The 23,678-nt window shown below is 32.8% G+C and overlaps 1 protein-coding gene across 1 annotated transcript in view; it reads right to left on the bottom strand.

Annotated features, from left to right (window-relative positions):
* Positions 1-23,678, bottom strand: part of LOC127713093 (replication protein A 70 kDa DNA-binding subunit-like) — a 49,034-nt gene that overhangs the window by 14,894 nt on the left and 10,462 nt on the right. The window contains exons 2-13 of the mRNA XM_052219719.1: positions 18,179-18,226; positions 17,388-17,469; positions 13,663-13,771; positions 12,764-12,870; positions 12,327-12,407; positions 9,717-9,776; positions 8,222-8,333; positions 7,200-7,371; positions 6,712-6,904; positions 5,682-5,821; positions 3,402-3,471; positions 1,440-1,589 (exon numbers count right to left, since the gene is read on the bottom strand). Of these exons, the coding sequence (XP_052075679.1) occupies positions 1,440-1,589; positions 3,402-3,471; positions 5,682-5,821; positions 6,712-6,904; positions 7,200-7,371; positions 8,222-8,333; positions 9,717-9,776; positions 12,327-12,407; positions 12,764-12,870; positions 13,663-13,771; positions 17,388-17,469; positions 18,179-18,226 (1,324 nt within the window). The remainder of the gene's footprint in view (positions 1-1,439; positions 1,590-3,401; positions 3,472-5,681; positions 5,822-6,711; positions 6,905-7,199; positions 7,372-8,221; positions 8,334-9,716; positions 9,777-12,326; positions 12,408-12,763; positions 12,871-13,662; positions 13,772-17,387; positions 17,470-18,178; positions 18,227-23,678) is intronic.

Below are 23,678 nucleotides of genomic sequence, written 5' to 3'. Positions count from 1 at the left end.
GGATTAAGAAAATGCTAGCTCTCAAGGAAACGATCATCAGGTAGACATATTACCTTACCAGAACTCACAATTCTGACTGCAAACCAACCATTTTTTTTTTTATTCCTAAACACTGTGTTCCAGGCCGAAAAGGAGCAAATACCAAGTTTTAAGTCTGTGATTAGGACAGTGAAAGCAAGACATGCCAAAAATTCTTTCTGGCAGTCTTCAAGGAGTTGAGGATCAAAGTATGACACAAACAATGGTAGAAGTGATTCCTATGGGTTGCTACCTACAACTGGACACAGTCAAGCAACACCAAAAAATAGTTAACTTTTCTTAATGTCAGTCTTAACTCATTCGCCCCCAAGAGATTTCTGGAAAATCAGGCATTTTCGAAAATTTGCAATCATATGCAAATTATATGCAAATTAGCAGACTCTTGATGCTGTAACTGATGCTCATCTATTAAACTATGTATTGAGATTTCGGGGCGGATGGCATGGGTGGGGGGTGGGGTGGGAGGTGGAATATTTTCTCGTGGGTTTGAACCCACCCCCACTGAAAAATGTAAATTTTCCGTCTATTTTCCGATTTTTAAACGACCTTGAGAGGTGAACATTGACCAGACTGTTTTTCTTTGTCATTCAAGTATTACCCTATAGTTACAGCAGTCCATTCATGCTAACTGGGAGTATATTGGACTTAAGTGTCTTGCTGGGGAATTATTATTGTCAAGTCAGGTGTGCCTAAATGTCCGTTTTTACGGATTTTTGACAAAACGGTGACCTAGATTTTACAGACTAGATTCCTATTGGCCATATTATACCTCGTTGTGTTCCTTTACCACCTATGCATGCATTTATGATAATAGTTTATACCTACAGTCACTACCAGTTACGTAGTGGCCATCAAAAGATGCCCACCCCCACCTGATTTTGGCTACTTTTCACGTTTTTCCGATTTTGAACTCTTAAACGGCTTTCAAAGTGCCATATTTTCATGAACAGACATCTGAGAAGAGTTTATGGACCATGAACTGCTTGGTTGAAGTCCCTGCTATCATGACAGTTCAGCTGGGGCAGTTCAAAAAAGGTATGGAGGGTCATACGGGCCATCAAAGAATGGTTGTCGCCATCACGCCTACAGGCGGGATTGGGGGGCTAAAGGGTTAAGTTAAGACTTCACAAGCTTTTTACTTGAAGATTTTAAGATGGCATTTTGTTTATTAAAAATATTAGTTTTTATTATTTTCTTGAGGAAGTGATACATTGTCATCTCTTACACTGCTATTTCCTCAAGTAGCATCACCTCAGCTGCAATGTTCACTTCATTAGGGACTTTCCTTTTTGAATTTTCCTCGGAGTTCAGTATTTTTGTGATTTTACTTTCCACAAGTTTAAGAGCTCTAATGAATGTCCATCACTGACCTAACACCCAACCACCTCAACTTATATTACCTCCACCACCTGCTCCACCACCTTCACTACGGTAAGTCTGGAACTCTGATGACTGTCCATCACGGTCATACCATCCTCGTAATATATGAGCTTCTTTGATGTCTGGGTTTATTAACATTTGACTTGATGCCAAAACTGATGCTGAACGACCTGTAATGATATAAACCAATAAGCCTCTGCTACTGACTAAGACATTTATAAGTGTCCCATCTTTTACTATTAACATACAGTGCTACTACCCTTTCCAACCCGACTACAATAAAGATTAACAACCATATTTTTTTTATTTCTAAGTAAAGTGTCAATGGTGTTTCACTATGGCGACTATTTTGGAATTTCATCAAAGAACTGATTATGGCGGAATAAATTTCTTTTTCTAAGAAAATCTATACCTTTCAAAAATACTTATTTCATTCTGGAATTTATAAATTGTCTAATTTCTTATCAATCTGTGGAGATATACAAAAGAAAACTAATATGGCATTATACAACATTGTACTTAGAAAACCGATATATGTCTTATATTACATCCCATAATTTTTTACAGTCTATTCGGCTGGTATCAATATCTCAGCACAGTATTTTGGTGACCATTACTGTCAATTCAGAAAAATTGAAGTGCATTTGTTATTGCGATTGTTGAACAATGGACAACTAGATGCTCTAAAGAGCCTGTGTCGCTCACCTTGGTCTATGTGCATATTCAATAAAGGACACTCTCCAACATTGAAGACAAGAATAGAATCCATAACAAAAATCTCTGTTTTGTTGATCTTGTATTGCTGATCATTTAGTCTGTTTAGTTTCTCTCTATCTTCATTAGTTTTTGCTCAAAACACAAAAGAGGGTAAAAAAATCCTTATTTAAGGGGCTGGGCAATCACTCCTATAAAAAGTGACAGCCTACCACCTTTACAGGGGTTAAAAAATCCACTAGCCCGATGCCCGGGACTACAGCATTTAGGCCTCGGGCAATCAAAACTTGTAACCCAATATGCCCGACGGACTAGTAACAAAAAATTCTTGGCGTTTCCAAAATAGAAAGTTGAAAATCTCCTCATCACTATTCTATCTTAGCCAATCAGATTCATCTACGCCATCTGGGATTCCAAGTATTTGAACTGATTTTGTACATGTTTTAAAAATAGAACAAATAACTCTGAGTGGACCCATATCATGTATTGATCGTCATTCCCGTACTTTCAAATATATCGATTTGTCAGTACAGGGGGTATTGTACATTGCTTATGCAACCAGAGAAATATAATGTAAACTGATTGTAACTCCTGAATAATTTATTGCAATATACATGTGGATCCCTTTTGACAAGAGAAATCTGACTTTTGTCAGATGTAACTAAATTTGTAACATGTGCATGACCACATGTTATAGACGACATTTTGTTTTGTTTACATACTGTGAAGAATCCTCGAGAACCATGACCTAAACATTAACAGTCTTCAGAAAACTTAAACTTGATGCAATAATATTTTATTAATCATGATAATCTTCATTGATATTCAAATAAATTTGATTTTTAAAGAAATAAAATATATAACAAAAATAAACAAATACAATTTCAGTTTAGAGACTGCAAGTCTGTAATCTATTTATAGCCAAATTAGCTTACCTGTGCTAAATGTAAATATGGATACTACTTCGTTTATTTATTATAGGTTTAACTCCACCTACTTAAATTGTTTGCAGATGTCAATCTTAATTACAATGCTTGAGCAAACATTAATACAAACAAAGCAAGCAAGCCAACCAAACCTTTAACTTGCTAGCATTAGGATAACAGCTGTAAAATGTGACTTCATTTTGTTATTTGTCTTGTTACAATTTTCACAATAATAAAGACAGGGCAACAGTTTTGAATTTCCCGTACTTTTCTCCTGTAGATGTGATCCATTTCAATCAATATGTTTACAAGATCCGAAAACTAATTCATATCTAAACTTACCTCCGTAATCTGACAGCTTTGCTCCTTTTACTGCCAATACTGGACAACCAGAGCCATCAAACGTTTGGGCCTGCAATATATTAAATTATTATACTTTTAGGAATACATTCCTGTCTGTTTTTCATCATTAGTGAAATATACAGAACACATCTACAATTAAGGAATAACAATACTGTAGTTGAAGACATTGTTATTTAGTGATTTGACAGTCACAAATGCATTTCTTATACTCTCAATGCGTAGTGGAGACAGTAAAACAGATGTTTGTGTTGACGGTGACAACTTTTCCACTACAGTACTGTTATTTCTATCCTAATGCATAAAAAATTCGTAAGGGTTCTGCGGAACCCAGTGTCTCGCCTACTTCTGCTGTTAATCACAGGCTCAACAAAAATGAGGAAAAAAATTAATAAAAATATTCCTCTCTATACTATCTTTTGATTGTAAGTAGCTTAAAGTAAAATACGGAAAAAATGGAACAAAATTTTAACAAAATTTCCTTTTAGATACTAGCTTTTAATCATAAACAAGCTTCTGTCCAAGTTTGGTACAAATCCAGGATAGTTTAAGAAAGTTGTTAAAATTTTAAAAACTTTAACCACAGAGTGAATGTAATGTTAACTGGCAGAAAAACTAAGTCCATTTATAAGTAAAATACGAAAAAATGGATTTTTTTTTACAAAATTTACTTCTGGATACTATCTTATGATCACAAACAAGCTTCTTTCCAAGTTTGGTACAAATCCAGGATAGTTTAAGAAAGTTATTAAAATTTCAAAAACTTTAACCACAGAGTGAATGTAATGTTTCCTGGCAGAAAAACTAAGTCCATTTATAAGTAAAATACGGAAAAAATGGAATTTTTTTTTTACAAAATTTACTTCTGGATACTATCTTATGATCACAAACAAGCTTCTTTCCAAGTTTGGTACAAATCCAGGATAGTTTAAGAAAGTTATTAAAATTTCAAAAACTTTAACCACAGAGTGAATGTAATGTTTCCTGGCAGAAAAACTAAGTCCATATATAAGTAAAATACGGAAAAAATGGAATTTTTTTTTTACAAAATTTACTTTTGAATATTATCTTATGATCATAAACAAGCTTCTGTCCAAGTTTGGTAGAAATCCAGGATAGTTTAAGAAAGTCATTAAAATTTCAAAAACTTTAACCACAGAGTGAATATTTGTGGACGCCGCCGACGGAATGTAGGATCGCTATGTCTCGCTTTTTCGACAAAAGTCGAAGGCTCGACAAAAAAGAAATATGTAAGAGTTTGATAAATGTATAAATTTGAAATAAAATAAAATTCTGTGAAACTTCATGAAGATTTTAGCGCATAAAGGTCATTGCAGTCTTCACGATGAACCACAGGCCCAGCAGCCCAAGCTTGTAAAATTGCTCTCGGGCCTGTAAAAATCATCTACAGGCCAACAGAATCTAACTAAAATTTTCCAAAAAATGAGCTCCGGGCCTGTAGATTTTCAAGTTCATCGTGAAGACTGTCATTGCTAAATGTGACGTCATACAAATGAGAACTTACAAACTGAAGGTTATAACATAACTTCTATGATTCAATCGTAGTAATCGAACATTTGTAGATCCACGCAATTCAAAATGGCAGATTACTCCTTAGTTACAACATGTCAACTGTGGATTTGATCACTTTTAGCCAATGAACAACATTGTTAGATAAAAATTGCATTATAATTGTCTATTTATTATTAGAAACTGTACAGTGTCCTACATACAACTTCATCCCAAATATGAAGTTTTAATGAAAGTAGGTCAAAATAGTTACCTGCTCTGGCGAATTCTGAATAAGGTCATCTAAAGGACATGTCAATTTAAAAAATAAAGACAATTTTTTTTTGCCTTGTTTATCTGTAATGTTTTTGATTGATGCCAGTATAAAGGCTCAAACTTTGAATATTCTTAAAGTCTTTATCTTTATGAAAGTGATTGATTGATTGATGTTTAACCCCACTTTATTTTTTAGCACTATTGCCTATTTCTTGGCACTCAGGTTTTATTGGTGGAAGAAGCCTGAGTGCCTGGAGAGAACCACTGACCTTCAGCAGGAAAACTGACAATCCTTGTCAATTAAGAATGGAGTCGAGCACACCTGCCATGTGGGGTTCGAACTCACAACCTCAGTGTTGACAGGCTAGTAATACAGAAGTTGAACTACTTAGACCACTAGGCCACCAAGGCCCTTTATGAAAGAGAGAAGCAAGACCAGAATTTCATAAAATAATTTCTCAAGTCAACCATACTTACCTCATTTCCCCACAATGTCAGATTAACGACCATGCCAGACTGGTCACACAACTGGACCTCTCTTTTGGTAATCTCCTTCTGACTAGCCTTACCAATCACTGTACCAACATCCCCACAAGATCTAACGACTCCAATCAGATCTGAAAAAAGCAAAAAAAAACCATACTGTATTCAAGCTTCATTTAACATAATTTTCAGAGCTATTCTATCAACGATATTCAAGATGCAAACATGTAAATATGAGATGAATATGATCTTGGTTGCTCTAACCTAACCATACTGAGTAAGTTTTTATTCATACTACTCCAAGCTGACCAATCTTTGCTCAAACTCCTATATGCAGCATTACTCATAGTAGCTAATGCAAATATAAAGTCTTGATTTAATCAGATATAGGATCAAAATTTACAGCCTCCTAAACTCCAGGTTACATTATTTCTAAAAGACTTATTTAATAAACCACTGACAAAAAAGATATTCAACTTCATACAGTAGACTTCTGTTCAAAGGAAGCTAGTTTGAGATGAAACAAATCTAGTGACAAAGCCAAAAGTAAACACTGAACCAAGTGAATATCATTTTACCACCTATGCATGTCTGGTGAGCTAGTTAACTTGTGGTTGATTTTTAAAAAACAGATTATGTGCGAATTTTCCAACCATTTTTTTTTTGTATATTTAAATACATGTATATGAACTAGTACTTGAACACAATTCTTATGTATTTTAAGAATTACCTTTGCATTGCTTTTTATGTCTAAATTTTTCACTTTATTTAAAATTTATTGTAACTGATTGAATCATTATGCTATTTTCAATTAATTATTGTTTTGATTTAACATAACTTCATTAAACTTTTTATTTTATTTTTTAACTTCCAATTTACAGCAAAATATACACAAATATAAAAGCAATATATAATATATAAATCTATTGATATTATCTTATCAATACATCTTCTAAGGAAGATTTTTTTTTTTTAAATATACCAATTTAAGATAGAGAGCACGACAGAACTTCATTAAACTTACCTATATTATTGCCAGGTGCTTTACTTTCCAATTCGTTAATTTTTGTAAATTCAAATTTGACAGTTGGTAAATCAACATCATCAGTGCACACTTCTACTGTTGTATCATTATTAAATGTCATTTCATAATCATTATTTACATTACTATATTGTTTGTTTGCTGTTTTCAACGTTCCTCTGCTGACAAAATAAACCTGCAATTAAAAAAAATAAAAATATGAACCCCAACAAGCTTACTAAACAAGAGATAATCTATGACTTTGACAACTTTCATTTTCTAGACATTTAGACATAAAATTAAAACACTTATTAAAACAGGAAACATCTCTGAATCTATAAAAACATTTGATAACAGTTCTACTAAAAACTCAAACTTTTGAACTTTTATTCTAATACATTTCTACATAACATCTATGGGAACATTTCTTCATTGTTCAGAGATCTCGAACAAAATGCTTTTCTCTCTCAAATCTAAAAATGTGTGTATACCTTGTTAACTTCCAACATGTCATAGTATTTATCAATAGCCTCATTAAACCCTGTAGCTCTGATTTCTCCAGATTCATCCAAGAAATTAACACTAAACAGTCTGCCCTCTCCTCGAGAATTACTCCATGTTCTGATACCAGATTTTTGTGTTACTCGAGCCCTGATCCGCCATCTGTAATAAAATTTCATATATGCTGCTGTTGATTTCAACATGTTCCTTCATGGAAATTTAAGAATATTCTTTTTTTTTCAAATGACAAGTGTACCTGTTTTTGAGCTTCCAGGTGACCATCAGAAGACGCATGTAGAAATGTGTTTGTCTTCTTGCATCTTTTTAGTTCTTTTATTTACTAGCTGCTGTCATATCAAAATATACATGTACCTCACATCTTCTTTTACTGATTAATGTTTATTTTAAAGAAAAAATGAAATCCATGTTTTAATTTGTATAAAAAATTTCCAAGTGTGAAATACATAAATGAAGCCTTAAATATGTAACAATACTAACATATACTGTATCAACACACACTAGAACCTAATTATAATTTAAGTTGACTTCAGCATAAAGCTGACATAACTTCTGTGAATGAACAATGCTGTGTAAACACCAACAAGACAGCAACCTGACAGCAGTATAAGAAAAAAGACATCTAACTGTTAACACAAAGCTTAAGTGACAAACAAGTGTCTACGCCATACATCAAGCTTAAAATCTGGCTGTATATAAAAAATAAAAGATGTGGTTCGATTGCCAATGAGACCAAATGACAAGGATATAAGTCTAAAAATAGCAATTTAATGGATCTTTTTGTAAGAAAAAAATTGTCAACTAATGGTTTATTATCAAAGACCTTCGAAACCTACAAAAAGGCAACTGTGAACACTGTATATTTTCCAAATTGTGTAAAATTCATAAAATGAAAGCGGCCATAAGAATTTTGTGCAGACTTTACACTGTCTGTTTATCCATGAGATTTTTAAACATTTTTATAAATATAACTTCCTCATGTAGATGTAGATACCTGTTTTGATATGGCGTCAGACTGGCAATAGAATGGACTCTTGTACTGCCTGGTGTACCTGGTGTTCCAGGGGCTGCCTTTATTGAATAATTACTGGCTGGTGGATTATTACCTAAACATCATCAATTTTTATTAAAAGATTTAATTTTTTTAACATATCCAATTTAAGAAACACATATATTTCCTATTTATAAAACATCTTTCGTGTAACATATACTTTGACAAATAACATGAAAGAGCAGAGTCTAATGACCCCTGCGCTGCATATATTTTATTCATCCAAGGGCAATAACTAAAATAAAAATTATTTTATCTTCAAAAACAATTTATAAATATCTGATTTCCATTATAATTAATTTTTCCAAGGGGCATAGCTAGATAAAAATAATTTATCAGCACTTATTTTCGAAAGTGTCAAAAACATTGCTGATATAAACTAATGATAAAAGTTTCATAAAATTCTGGGGTGAGTGCTACCAATGCAATTTTCCAAATACTCTTAAAAATAATTGATCTGCACTGATTTTGGAATTCGTCAGAGACATTGCTGATATAAACCTATGATATAAGTTTCATAAAATTCTGGCAAGAATTGTACACATGAGAGTGCTAACAATGCAATTTTCTATATGATCAATATTTCCAAGGGCCATAACTCTTTTAAAAATACTTGATCTGCACTGATTTTCGAACTCGTCAAAGACATTGCTAATATAAACCTATGATATGTTTCATAAAATTCTGGCAAGAATTGTACACATGAGAGTGATAATGATGCAATTTTCCATATAAATTATTAAAATAATGTAACATGATGTAAGGGGCACAACTCCTTTAAAAATAATTGATCAGCACTGATTTTCAAACACGTCCAAGACATTGCAGATATAAACCCTAGATGCAAGTTTCATAAAAATCTGGCAAGAATTGTACAAGTGAGAACACTAATAAGGACCGATGGACACCCAGTATTTCTATATCCCCTGCAACGTGTTCGCGGCGGACAAAAATATCACTTCGGGCTGTGTTTGGTCTCTAAAAAAGTGTCCCCTTTCCATGTGTTTAAATCTGGAACACCGTACAAAGTATACAGTAATATATGTTACTTTTAATATTTGAAACTACATTTATTTTCCAATCATCAATTTTTTTTTCAGAATAAAAAAGCAAAATTTCCTTAAAAAGGCTCATGCAAAAAGTTCTGAGATTCAATGTATCCAGTAGCATCTATGAAAACTTAAGTGTCCTCAACTAAAATGCCGTAAATTCAGAAATTATTGCGATGTTTTTATTATTGCGAAAAATGCAACAGGGTTATAATCCAAATAATTTAAACTCGCATTTTGAAATTTTTTATATGAATTAAACAGGATTTTTCTCAATATCGCAAAAATTAAAATCGCATTTTACTCTAAAATGACAAAATCGCAATAAAAAATGCACGCAATAATTTATGAATTTACAGTAGTAAATTTAATCATGTTTAGTAACTGACCTTGTCTGAAGTTAGAACCTGTGTTTTGTGGAGGTCTACTATTGTAGGCTGAAGTCGGTCCTAAAAAAAACAATCAAAAGATTAATTCACAAACTGCAACCAACAAACGAGTTGTACAAACAAGTAATATACTGTGGTACACACAAGGTGATTCAGTTAATAAGACATTGACAGAGAGATATGTCTCACCTGTATGAAATTTTGATTGTGTAATGCAAATGTTTAAATTAAAATGGCAATACTTTAACATTCAATGTCAATAGACCATGACTGAAGGTGCATTGCCAAACAATCTCTGTGGAAATAAGAACTGCAAGGGCTAGTACAATTGTACACCAAAATCCATTGACTTATCATACATGTAAGTGGATCCCCTTAATCTGACATAAACACAAACTTTTAAATGAAAATTGTGCAAAGTTTCAAAGTCAATGAACCATGACAGAGGGGCTAAATAATCTTCATCGAAGCGAGACCTGCTAATGCTTATACAACTGCACATAAAATATATTTGTCCTACCAGTAGTGGTTCGGTCCCCTTAAAATCACCTAATCACAAACTTAAACATTCTTGATGCCATTGTACAGTCAGGGGACTTATTGAAATAAGTGATTTTTAAATCACTTATTTAAGTAGCAAATTCGAAGTTTTGTCACAAATTGTGATTTTGTAGTTTTACTAAAATTTTAAACACATAGGTTTCGATAATATCTTTTCATTAGTAAAACTGAAAAACATGAACTTTTTGCTTCTTTTAAGCAGCAAGGTTTATGCCTTTGATGCAATCATTTAGCAGCAAATTCTATTTTAATTGAAAAAATGCTATAAAAATGGCTTTTCATAATGAACTGATACTTTCTTAACAGATTTTTCCCAGCAGTGGGAGTATTTTTCCTGTAAAATTCAAGGTTTCATCTTATAGATTATGTTATAAAATTCTACTGTTCGCGATCAAAATTTCACTGTTCGGGGGTGTTGAAATTAGTGGGGGTTATTAAAATAATGATACTTAAAGAAGTGATTTTTTGGAAGGAAATTGAGATATGATACTTAAACAAGTGATTTTTATGTCATTATCCTAGATTTAGTACAAGGTCATCACCTGACATGACCGGTCATCCTATCAACACAGATGTTGGTTCTGATAATTTTAGTAACATAATTAGTCCCTGGATCATTAGTATTTTATATTTAAAGCTACAATAAAATTAAATCACTTAGTCTAGTGATTAATTTGTACTACTTAAATAGGTGATTATTAAAGAAAGACAACTCTTACTTCAAACCTTTATGGACATAATGTTACTTGAATCAGTGATTTAGAAAATCACTCATTTAAGTAAGTCCCCTGACTGTTGTAGACAGCACGATTAAGTCATGCCTATAAGACATCATAAACACAAGAAACAGTCACTCTTGATTGTGATTTTCACAGTGAATTCCCTATTTGTTTATCAACTGGGTATCATACAACAGTGTTGAAAATTAGAGTGTTATTTCCTTTAATTACAAGCAATCGCTTTGTTTCACTCAACAAGAACAGTAATTATAGCTAAATTGCCATTCGTTGACTTTATGATTGATTGGTGTGTGATGCCAATTTCAGCACTATTGTCCATTTCATAGCAGTCACTTATTATGGATGGAGGAAGCCGGAGTGCCAGGATAGAACAACCGACCTACAGGAATACTAACAATCCTAGCCAACTAAGATTAGAGGAGTATAACGTACATGCTGGATTCGAACTCATTACCTCAGTGATGACAGACTAGTAATACAGTAGATGAACGACTTAAATCATTTAGCCATCAAAGCCAATGTTTAATTTATGCATAATCTGCCAGTCTTATAGTGATGACAGACTAGTAATACAGTAGATGAACGACTTAAATCATTTAGCCATCAAAGCCAATGTTTAATTTATGCATAATCTGCCAGTCTTATAGGCTAACTCTTCACAAGTAAGATATTACTTGCCTTTAATTGCATGAATTTATCAACTTGCTCATTTACGTGTGACTTCTTCCTCTAATCGCATGAATTTATCAACTTGATCATTTACGTGTGACTTCTTCCTCTAATCGCATGAATTTATCAACTTGCTCATTTACGTGTGACTTCTTCCTCTAATCGCATGAATTTATCAACTTGATCATTTACGTGTGACTTCTTCCTCTAATCGCATGAATTTATCAACTTGCTCATTTACGTGTGACTTCTTCCTCTAATCGCATGAATTTATCAACTTGATCATTTACGTGTGACTTCTTCCTCTAATCGCATGAATTTATCAACTTGATCATTTACGTGTGACTTCTTCCTCTAATCGCATGAATTTATCAACTTGATCATTTACGTGTGACTTCTTCCTCTAATCGCATGAATTTATCAACTTGATCATTTACGTGTGACTTCTTCCTCTAATCGCATGAATTTATCAACTTGATCATTTACGTGTGACTTCTTCCTCTAATCGCATGAATTTATCAACTTGATCATTTAGTCTGACTTCTTCCTCCATAATCGTTTGGTACTATAAACATTTTTGTACAATTTCATGACAGAAGCCAGACGCTCCAATACAATTACAACATGTTTATTGGCTTACCATTTGATGTATTTGATGGCTGTTCTTTTTTAACAGGGGACTGTACTTGTGCTACAGGCTGTCCATTTGGTTGTGCTGCATCTACAAAAGTTAATATACATGTAAATACTAAGATATGGGGTATAAGTCAATGTTACATGAAACAAAAAACACAACTGTTGACTTCAAAGAAATCATTACAGAAAAGAGAATGGGAACAGTGAATGTCTCTAAGAGACAACAACTGGACCAAAGAGCAGAAAACAGCCAAATGCCACCAATGGATGACCTTTTGTAACATATATATAACTATATAAAATCAGTAGCAATTAACTGCAGGAATATTCTTTCGAAAAAGACCCCAAAAAAAGCCTTATTAATGCCTGTTTTAGCGTTCTTTTATCATCTCAGAATTCTTACAATGTTGTAATAATGTTTTTTCTTAACTCAAATCTTACTTTCGTTTCTCACTTCCCCAGGTTTAAACTGCTGAGGGTTTCCCAGCCTCACTCCTACATCACTACCTTTGGCTATAACATTAAGATCTAGGAGTATCAAAACACGTCTACAAAATAAAGTACAATATTTTATCACAAGTGATTACATATAAAGATCAAAATTCTGTATCTACTTTTTCATCTTGCCATTGCTTACTCAGGCCAAACCAGAAAGTAAGTGTATTTAACAGAGTTCATAAAAATTCTATTTTTTTTCTGTCCGTTGATTAGTCAGGAAATCCAGAACACTCACTATTATTTTGGCCTGACAAAATTCAAATTAATTAATTGCAGCCAAATCTAACTTAGATTCTAAGCCAGTGTTCCATGATTTGACCAATAACCTATCACCAAAAGAATGTAATACATTGACTTCTTCTGTTTTTATATAAACAATTGAACCTGCAAAAATGTTAAATAGTGCAATTATGCATTTAAACACCTAAAATCTAGCAATTTATATTTTGTTACCATATGTGTCATTGTAAATTTATCAACAGCTATACCAAACATGCTACTAGTTCAAGGCAAGGGCTAAACAATTGGCTTAAAATTCAATCGTCACCATATACTTTTGCAGTTACAGGCCCTACACTCATTTTTTGCAATATTTTGTATAGATTCTATTGTCCTGTAGTCATGGTAGTAGAAATTCTTACACACCAATACAATTTTCAAATTCTGGGCTGGTGGCCCAGTGGAAAACTGCCTATTAAAATGTAATGATCCCATAGCAATCAAAAGAGACTGGTACCAAGTCCAGTTAATTTTAGACTTCCACAAAGATAGATAGAAGTGAAATTATACTTGATACAAAGAATCATGCATATATATCCATTTCAATGTATTCAAAATAATACCTGTCTCCCTGGATTGTATTACATAAATATTTGTCAACTTGTACCACTGCTAAATTGTCCATCTCCCCCGACTCCATTAAGTTGTTCAGTTGTGTGGCCAACATGGCATCTAAAATGAATACATGACTTGGTATTAAAAGATTATCTGTATGTTCATGTGTGTATATATGTATCCATGAATTTATCATGTGTATGTTGGCAAAGGTCTAAAATTTTTGAAATCAGTCACTTTTGTCCTAATTTAAGTATTTAAAGACTGCTGATTTTTTCTGATTTTCTTTTTTATTGGTTTAATTGGTTTTTGGTCAGTCAGATGAAGCATTGGCACCTTTCTGACCAAATATGCTCAATGTATAACAACTATCGTGATGGAGAACTAAACATGCATTTTAAACCATAAACATCTCAATTAACAGATTATTCGAAATATTTTTTTCCCTGGTGGTCCTTGAAGATCTGCTGGTCCTCACTATTATTTCTTTTGCAAAATACCCAAATTGTGTCGGTCCTTTGTAAGATTTTGGTGGTCAACACCTTCAGACCAACGCTTTTAAGAACTCGGAATTAAATCTTTTTAAGTATTTTATTACGATAGAAAGACCTTCGTCACCTTTTCTTTTTTAAATAAAATGCTTCGCTGGGCGCAGCTTGATACGACCGCAGAGGTCGCACCCTGAACAGTTGGGGCAAGTATGGACACAACATTCAAGCTTGATACAGCTCTGAATTTGGATTGTGATTAAATATTTGACACAGCATAGGTTTCTGACACAGAAAGAATGTGGTCTAAGAACTTCAATTTTTTTAATTTACCTATTATGGTCCAATGTCCAAAATCAAAATACATGGTTAGATTCAGCATATCAAAGAACCCCATATATTCAATTTTTGTTGACCCCAACTTGGACAAACTTGAAAACTGGTCCCATAATCAAAAATCTAAACACATGTTTAGATTCAGCATATCAAAGTACCCCAAGAATTCAATTTTTGTTAAAATCAAACTAAGTTTAATTTTGGACCCTTTGGACCTTAATGTAGACCAATTTAAAAAACGGGACCCAAAATTAAAAATCTAAAAACACGGTTAGATTTGGCATATCAAAGAACCCCAATAATTCAATTTTTGATGAAATCAAACAAAGTTTAATTTTGGACCCTTTTGACCTCAATATGAACCAATTTGATAGCGGGCCCACAAATAAAAAATCTAAATACATGGTAAGATTCAGCATATCAAAGAACCCCATATATTCAATTTTTGTTGAAATCAAACAAAGTTTAATTTTGGACCCCAATTTGGACCAACTTGAAAACTGGGCCAAAAATCTAAAATCTAAATACATGTTTAGATTCAGCATATCAAAGAACCCCATATATTCAATTTTTGTTGAAATCAAACAAAGTTTAATTTTGGACCCCAACTTGGACCAACTTGAAAACTGGGCCCATAATCAAAAATCTAAACACATGTTTAGATTCAGCATATCAAAGAACCCCAAAAATTCAATTTTTGTTAAAATCAAACTAAGTTTAATTTTGGACCCTTTGAACCTTAATGTAGACCAATTTAAAAAACGGGACCCAAAATTAAAAATCTAAATACACGGTTAGATTTGGCATATCAAAGAACCCCAATAATTAAATTTTTGATGAAATCAAACAAAGTTTAATTTTGGACCCTTTTGACCTCAATATGAACCAATTTGATAGCGGGCCCACAAATAAAAAATCTAAATACATGGTAAGATTCAGCATATCAAAGAACCCCATATATTCAATTTTTGTTGAAATCAAACAAAGTTTAATTTTGGACCCCAGTTTGGACCAACTTGAAAACTGGGCCAAAAATCTAAAATCTAAATACATGTTTAGATTCAGCATATCAAAGAACCCCATATATTCAATTTTTGTTGAAATCAAACAAAGTTTTATTTTGGACCCCAACTTGGACCAACTTGAAAACTGGGCCCATTATCAAAAATCTAAACACATGTTTAGATTCAGCATATCAAAGAACCCCAAGAATTCAATTTTTGTTAAAATCAAACTAAGTTTAATTTTGGACCCTTTGGACCTTAATGTAGACCAATTTAAAAAACAGGACCCAAAATTAAAAATCTAAATACATGGTTAGATTTGGCATATCAAAGAACCCCAATAATTCAATTTTTGATGAAATCAAACAAAGTTTAATTTTGGACCCTTTTGACCTCAATATGAACCAATTTGATAGCGGGGTCCACAAATAAAAAATCTAAATACATGGTTAGATTCAGCATATCAAAGAACCCCATATATTCAATTTTTGTTGAAATCAAACAAAGTTTAATTTTGGACCCCAATTTGGACCAACTTGAAAACTGGGCCAAAAATCAAAAATCTAAATACATGTTTAGATTCAGCATATCAAAGAACCCCATATATATTCAATTTTTGTTAAAATCAAACAAAGTTTAATTTTGGACCCTTTGGACCTTAATGTAGACCAATTTGAAAACTGGATCCAAAATTAAAAATCTAAATACATGGTTAGATTCGGCATAACAAATAAATAAATGTGGTCAAAGATTTTACAAATCTAATGCGCCATACTGTGCAATTAAAGATGACTTCTTGAAATTTTTCAATATTTGAAATTTGAAAAAAAAAATAATATTTGAAGAATAATTCTTTTTAATTTCTGAAATCTGAAATGAGAAAAAATTGACCCCCCACAATTTCCTTTTACCCCCCCCCCCCCTTTTTTCCCCGAAACCATAATTACCCATTTAAATTTACCATAGTGCTAACTTAATCTATTTTATAATAGAATTTAAAATATAGTGTCAAATCTTTCATATGGATTTTTTTGTAAAAAAAAAAGATACAACATTTGCAGATATTTTTACTGGTCTTCCTTTATAAATATGCATTTCTTTAAACATAATTTAAAAGCAGTGTAAGGGAAGTAACCAAAACGTTGTATTTGGATTACCTCCCTTACACTGTTTTAAATTATCTTAATTGTTCATTAACCATTACTTTATACATAATTTAAAAGCAGTGTAAGGGAGATAATTTCAATGATGTATTTGATTTATCTCCCTTACACTGCTTTAAATTATGTTTTGTACTAAAATATTTGTCCATTAACCAGGACAACCTTGTTTTTCCCCCTTTTTTGCCCCTAATTCTTAAACGGTTTGAGCCATAACCCCCCAAAGCAAATCCTAACCATCCCTTTGTGGTATGGAAACTTGTAGTATAATTTCAGAGAGATCCATACACCGTTCCACAGTTATTGTCTGGAAACTAGAAAATGCTTATTTTTGGCCCCTTTTTGGCCCCTAATTCCTTAACTGTTGGTACCATAACCCCCAAAATCAATCCCCACCTTCCTTTTGTTGTATTGAACCTTATGGTAAAATTTCATAGAGATCCATTCAATTAAACTAAAGTTAAGTGCGAAAACTAATGCGTATTCGGACGACGACGCCGGACGACGACTACGCCGGACGACGACGACGCCAACGTCATACCAATATACGACCACAAAAATTTTTTTGCGGTCGTATAAAAACTTGGAAAGAATAAAAACATGAACCTTTCATACACTACCTTATAATTTGTACAGATAATTTCTTCCAAACTGAAAGAAATTACAAAGCCTATTGTAATTGTTCAAGCTTATCTTAATAAAATAATTTTGTGATTTTACTTATATGCATTGTACACATATTTACGTGAATAACTGTGTAGTCCATCTGATAGAAGGAGTCTGTATCTATCTGCACTGGATCCTGCTGCTGTTATCTTCTTTGAGCTCTGCAGAAATAGAAATGTTATTGATTAAAAGAAATAAAATAAAAATTTCAGAAATTTATATTAATTCAAGTATGAATATGACTAAGCATGCTAAGAGGCTCCTAAGAATCTGATTTGTCACTGTCAAAATGAGTTTCTGAGATAAAAAACTAAAATGCAAGAAATTGTCATCATTTGATTTCATTTATATTTGGATGTTTTTTGTAGATCTTAAGATAATAGACAAAAATATTAAAGACTTCATCTAAATGAAGAGAAATCATGTTTTATAATGACTGTTTTCACAAATACAGAATATTTTTTGTTAGATTTATTTTCTTAGCCATATAAGGGGAGACAAGTCAGATTATCTAATGTTTATATCTACTGTTAAAGAAAGCACATAAATTTATGGATGAATGTGTAATAAATTTACTTATTTCGCTTCCTTTTTTGTTATCTCTGGTGGATAGGTGTATCATTGGTAATCATACCACATCTTATTTTTCTTATATCTATCTGTTACATCACATTTTTTTAATATTAAGCAGAGTAGCAACATTTGAGTTTTAGAAATTAAAGAAGTTGTCAGTTGTCAGTTGTCTTTTGCCCCCTTCCCTCCCCCATTTTGAGAATGGAAATGGGGAATGTGTCAAAGAGACAACCCCACCAAAGAGCATAAAACAGCCTGAGGCCACCAATGGGTCTTCAACACAGTGATCATACTTACAATAATCTGCAAGACAGGTCTATCAAATGTGTTTCCACCAACTATAGCCTACAAAGGGAAAACACACAAGAATTTACAAGTTATAGCACAATACGATTTACAATGGCATGAATGAGCTCAGGTTTTTTTTTTTTTTAAATCATTGCATTTAAAAATGATACACAGCAATGTAAACTTTGGTTCTTTCCAAGGTTGGCAAAGTATTACCCGCCCCGGGTTTTCCCGGGCTGGGCAATACTCCCAGAAACGGGTAATACTGGCCATTCTAATATGACGACCTATTATTGTCAACCAGTATAATCACAATATATCTACCTTTAGCGAAAACGCAGTAATACACATAAACGGCTGTTCCGCGTTATGATCAACTTATTTATACTGCCAGATATTCTCAATTTTCGACATCAAAGACCCCAGTTTACACAGGCCAAGCTTCAGATACAATATATTTATCTCTATTCTACAGCAAAATAAACAAATCAGTCCATTTCAATTTATTATTCATGGTAAAATTTCATAAAACAAAAATTCCGCGAAATGATGTTATTGTCTTGACATGGCAACGAAACAAGGTGACGTCACAAATATGTTTCCGTGGACAAAAAATCAAATGGAAATACCGGGCGTTTTAAAGCTTCTTGTACGACTCAGAATGAATAAAATTACATTGGAAGAAAATATATAAGAACTAGAGGCTCTCAAGAGCCTGTGTCGCTCACCTGTATTTACTGATGCTTTTACTATGTAAAATAAGGTTAAAATCATAATTAATAGTATTAGATATTAGATATTATAATGATATCTAAGATAATAACAAATAAAATGCTCCGCAGGGCGCAGCTTGATACGACCGCAGAGGTCGAACCCTGAACAGTTGGGGCAAGTATGGACACAACATTCAAGCTTGATACAGCTCTGAATTTGGATTGTGATTAAATATTTGACACAGCATAGGTTTCTGACACAGAATGAATGTGGTCTAAGAACTTAAAAATTTTAAATTGGACATTCACCTATTATGGTCCAATATCCAAAATCTAAATACATGGTTAGATTCAGCATATCAAAGAACCCCAAGAATTCAATTTTTGATGAAATCAAACAAAGTTTAATTTTGGACCCTGATTTGGACCAACTTGAAAACTGGGCCCATAATCAAAAATCTAAATACATGTTTAGATTCAGCATATCAAAGAACCCTAAAAATTCAATTTTTGTTAAAATCAAACAAAGTTTAATTTTGGACCCTTTGGACCTTAATGTAGACCAATTTGAAAACGGAACCAAAAATTAAGAATCTAAATACACGGTTAGATTAGGCATATCAAAGAACCCCAATAATTCAATTTTTGATGAAATCAAACAAAGTTAAATTTTGGACCCTTTTGACCTAAATGTGGACAAAGTTGATAACGGGGCCCAAAAATCAAAAATCTAAATACATGGTTAGATTCAGCATATCAAAGAACCCCATATATTCAATTTTTGTTGAAATCAAACAAAGTTTAATTTTGGACCCCGATTTGGACCAACTTGAAAACTGGGCCCATAATCAAAAATCTAAATACATGTTTAGATTCAGCATATCAAAGAACCCTAAAAATTCAATTTTTGTTAAAATCAAACTAAGTTTAATTTTGGACCCTTTGGACCTTAATGTAGACCAATTTGAAAACGGAACCAAAAATTAAGAATTTAAATACACGGTTAGATTCAGCATTTCAAAGAACCTCAATAATTCAATTTTTGATGAAATCAAACAAAGTTAAATTTTGGACCCTTTGGACCTCAATGTGGACCAATTTAAAAACGGGGCCCAAAATCCAAAAACTTAATACACGGTTATATTCAGCATATTAAAGAACCCCAAGAATTCAAGAATAAAACCCCATTGAAATTGATCAAGAAATAAGCAATTTATACGAAGTATCTTCTTTTGCACAATACTGTGCAATTGAATATTTCTTGCTATTGCGCAATACTGTACAATTGACAATTTCTTGCTATTGCGCAATATTGTGCTATTGGATATTTCTTGCTATTGCGCAATACTGTGCAATTGAAGATTTCTTGCTATTGCGCAATACTGTGCAATTGAAGATTTCTTGCTATTGTGCAATACTGTGCAATTGAAAATTTCTTGCTATTGCACAATACTTATTAGATAATAATTTACACATCCTGTTTGGTGTGTATCTCCTACCATATCATTATTATTTGCTTTTAAATATTAATCAGAAATAACCAACTTAAAATGGAAAATTTTAAAAGAAAAAAAAAAGGAAAAAAAGAAAAAAAAAGAAAAAAAAAAAATCCCCCCCCAAATTTTTTGAACCCCCTTATGATTCATCACCCCCAAACTCAATCCCAGCCTTCCCTTTGTGGTATGGTACCTTGCAGTACAATTTCAGAAAGATCCATACACTTGAACACAAGTTATTGTCTGGAAACTAGAAAAATGCTTATTTTTGGCCCCTTTTTGGCCCCCAATTCCTAAAAGTTTCGGGCAATTACCCCCAAACTCAATTCCAGCTTTCCCTTTGTGATATGGAACCTTGTAGTACAATTTCAGAAATATCCAAACACTTACACACAAGTTATTGTCATGAAACTAGAAAAATGCTTGTTTTTTGCCCCTTTTTTGGCCCCTAATTCCTAAAATTTTGAGGCAATTACCCCCAAAATCAATTACAGCCTTTCCTTTGTGATATGGAACCTTGTGGTACAATGTCAGAGAGATCCATACACTTACACACAAGTTATTGTCTGGAAGTTACAAAAATGCTTATTTTTGGCCCCTTTTTGGCCCCTAATTCCTTAACTGTTGGTACCATAACCCCTAAAATCAATCCCAACCTTCCTTTCGTGGTATTGAACCTTATGGTAAAATTTCATGGAGATCCATTCACTTAAACTAAAGTTAGAGTGCGAAAACTAATGTGTCTTCGGACGACGACGACGCCAACGTCATACCAATATACGACCAAAAAATTTTTAATTTTTGCGGTCGTATAAAAACTGCAAAATTTCTGTAAAATTACTAACTCAGGGGCAGCAACCCAACAACAGGTTGTCGGATTCGTCTGAAAATTTCAGGGCAGATAAATCTAAATCTGATGAACATTTTTGCCACACATCAGATTTGCTCTAAATGCTTTAGTTTCAGAGATATAAACCAAAAACTGCATTTAACCCCTATGTTCTATTTTAACCATGTCGGCCATGATGGTTGGAAGGCGGGATCATCGGACAATTTTTTTAAACTAGATACCCTAATAATGTTTATGGCCAGGTATGGTTAAATTTGTCTCAGTAGTTTCAGAGAAGAAGATTTTTGTAAAAGATTACAAAAATTTACAAAAAAATGTAAAAATTTACTATAAAATTTAGGGCAATAAATCCTTAAGGGGTCAACTGACCATTTTGGTCATGTTGACTTATTTGTAGATCTTACTTTGCTGTACATTATTGCTGTTTACAGTTTATCTCTATCTATAATAATATTCAAGATAATAACTAAAAACAACAAAATTTCCTTAAAATTACCTATTCAGGGGCAGCAACCTAACAACGGGTTATCAGATTCATCTGAAAATTTCAGGGCAAATAGATCTTGACCTGATTAACAATTTCACCCCATATCAGATTTGCTGTAAATGCTTTGGTTTTAGAGTTATAAGACAAAATCTACATTTTTACCCTATGTTCTATTTTTAGCCATGGTGGCCATCTTGGTTGGTTGGCGGGATGGCCAGACACATTTTTTAAACTAGATACCCTAATAATGATTGTGGCCAAGTTTAGTCAAATTTGGCCCAGTAGTTTCAGAGGAGAAGATTTTTGTAAAAGTTTACGCACGACCGTCGTCAAGTGACGAGAAAAGCTCACTTGGAGCTAAAAATGCGATTAAAAAAAAAATAATTGAATTATATAATATTACTTATATTATCAAAATTTGGTAAAACGGAACAGCCAAAACAGTATCGTATGTATAGGGCTTTCACGGTTAACAAAATTACCGAATTTGTCCTATAAGAATCGAAATAATTCATGGCAGCCGTAGATTTGTTTTCATTTAACCATGGGTTGAGCATTTATATTCGATTATTTTACCCATGGTTAAATGAAAACAAATCTACGGCTGCCATGAATTATTTCTTAAATATGATTTTTTAAGCATATTTCAACACAAAATAGTAAAGACTTGTTGTAGTTTCATAGTATTATAGCTAAATATATACATTCTATACAAATAACCATTGAGAGTCATTTCTAGAAGATTGAAAATTCAATTTCATTCTCTTCTCCACTAATTCTATGTAGGCAGAATACAAGATTTGCACATTTTAGGATACCCAGGGCTCACACTACTTCAGAATCATAGGGAGAAGTGACTTCTCTTTTTGAAACTGATAGGGAGAAGTGGTGAGATTTGAAAGAGAAGTGCTCCTTTGCGCGCTGCGCTACAATGTTTTGATTTTACTATAGTATAAAGGGGCATATGTAAATAATGTTCTTATTATATTGTTCAATTCATATCTGAGTATACAATTAAATTAACAGTTCAAATTCAAAGTTGTTTAGGTTCTTGTGAGAAAACTGTTACTACCAACTAAATATCTAGCACTAAAAAGAATTTTTTTTTATGTCAAAAAGGTAAAGAAGTTATAAAATATGAATTACAATTCAATTAAAAACTTGTTTATCATGTTTATAAAATTCAGTGTTTCTCATCAAAAGATATACAAAGTTAAGCTAGCCATAATATATTGATATTAGTGGTTAAGCAACTTTGATCAATATTTTGAAACAATCCATATAAATTATATGGAACTATATACATTAATCAATTAGATCCAACCAAAAGTCTGTTAATGCGTGTGGAATGCGTAATTTTTCCTTTTGGGATCAATATTCTTCAGTCAGCTGTTCCATTCATGCGTCCGTAGTTATTATTGTAAAAATACGGATTTCCGTCATAGCTGGTCCGGTTCCGATTCGTAGTTAGATAACGGTTAATGGCGGACGAAGAAAATTTACAAAAATAAACGATGTTTGACAAGCTATTTGGAAAGGAATATGACGTTTTTAATGCAATAAATGGATTAAACATTTACTGGAGGCAACTTTTATCACTTTCAAATGAAGTAACAAACTTTTTTTGCTGCCGAAAGTTAGATTGATGTACGCTCTCTGAGTAACAAGTACCGGAAGTGCATGCAGTGATAAAAAGTTGTCTTTTTATTAAATAACCTACTACACACTGTAAATTCAATGCTTAAACCTCGTTTCTTAAGAAAATGAATCGTTTATGTCTGAATTTCTTTAATAATCAATAAAAAATTGATGTTTTATCAACTTGGTAAAAATTGAAAATGTCCGATGACGAAAGCGACTGAAAGCGAGTATCGTCAACAACAGGGTGACATGTTTTCGCTTTTGAGGGTCGGGCAAAGCGAAGTGATGGACGGGAAAGCAATTTCTTTGCCCTAGTCGCCTG

The sequence above is a fragment of the Mytilus californianus genome, unplaced genomic scaffold (assembly GCF_021869535.1).
Source record: "Mytilus californianus isolate M0D057914Y unplaced genomic scaffold, xbMytCali1.0.p SCAF_8, whole genome shotgun sequence".
Lineage (NCBI taxonomy): Eukaryota > Metazoa > Mollusca > Bivalvia > Mytilida > Mytilidae > Mytilus > Mytilus californianus.
Note: the sequence above shows the minus strand (reverse complement) of the source record. Positions and strands in the feature narration are given on the sequence as shown.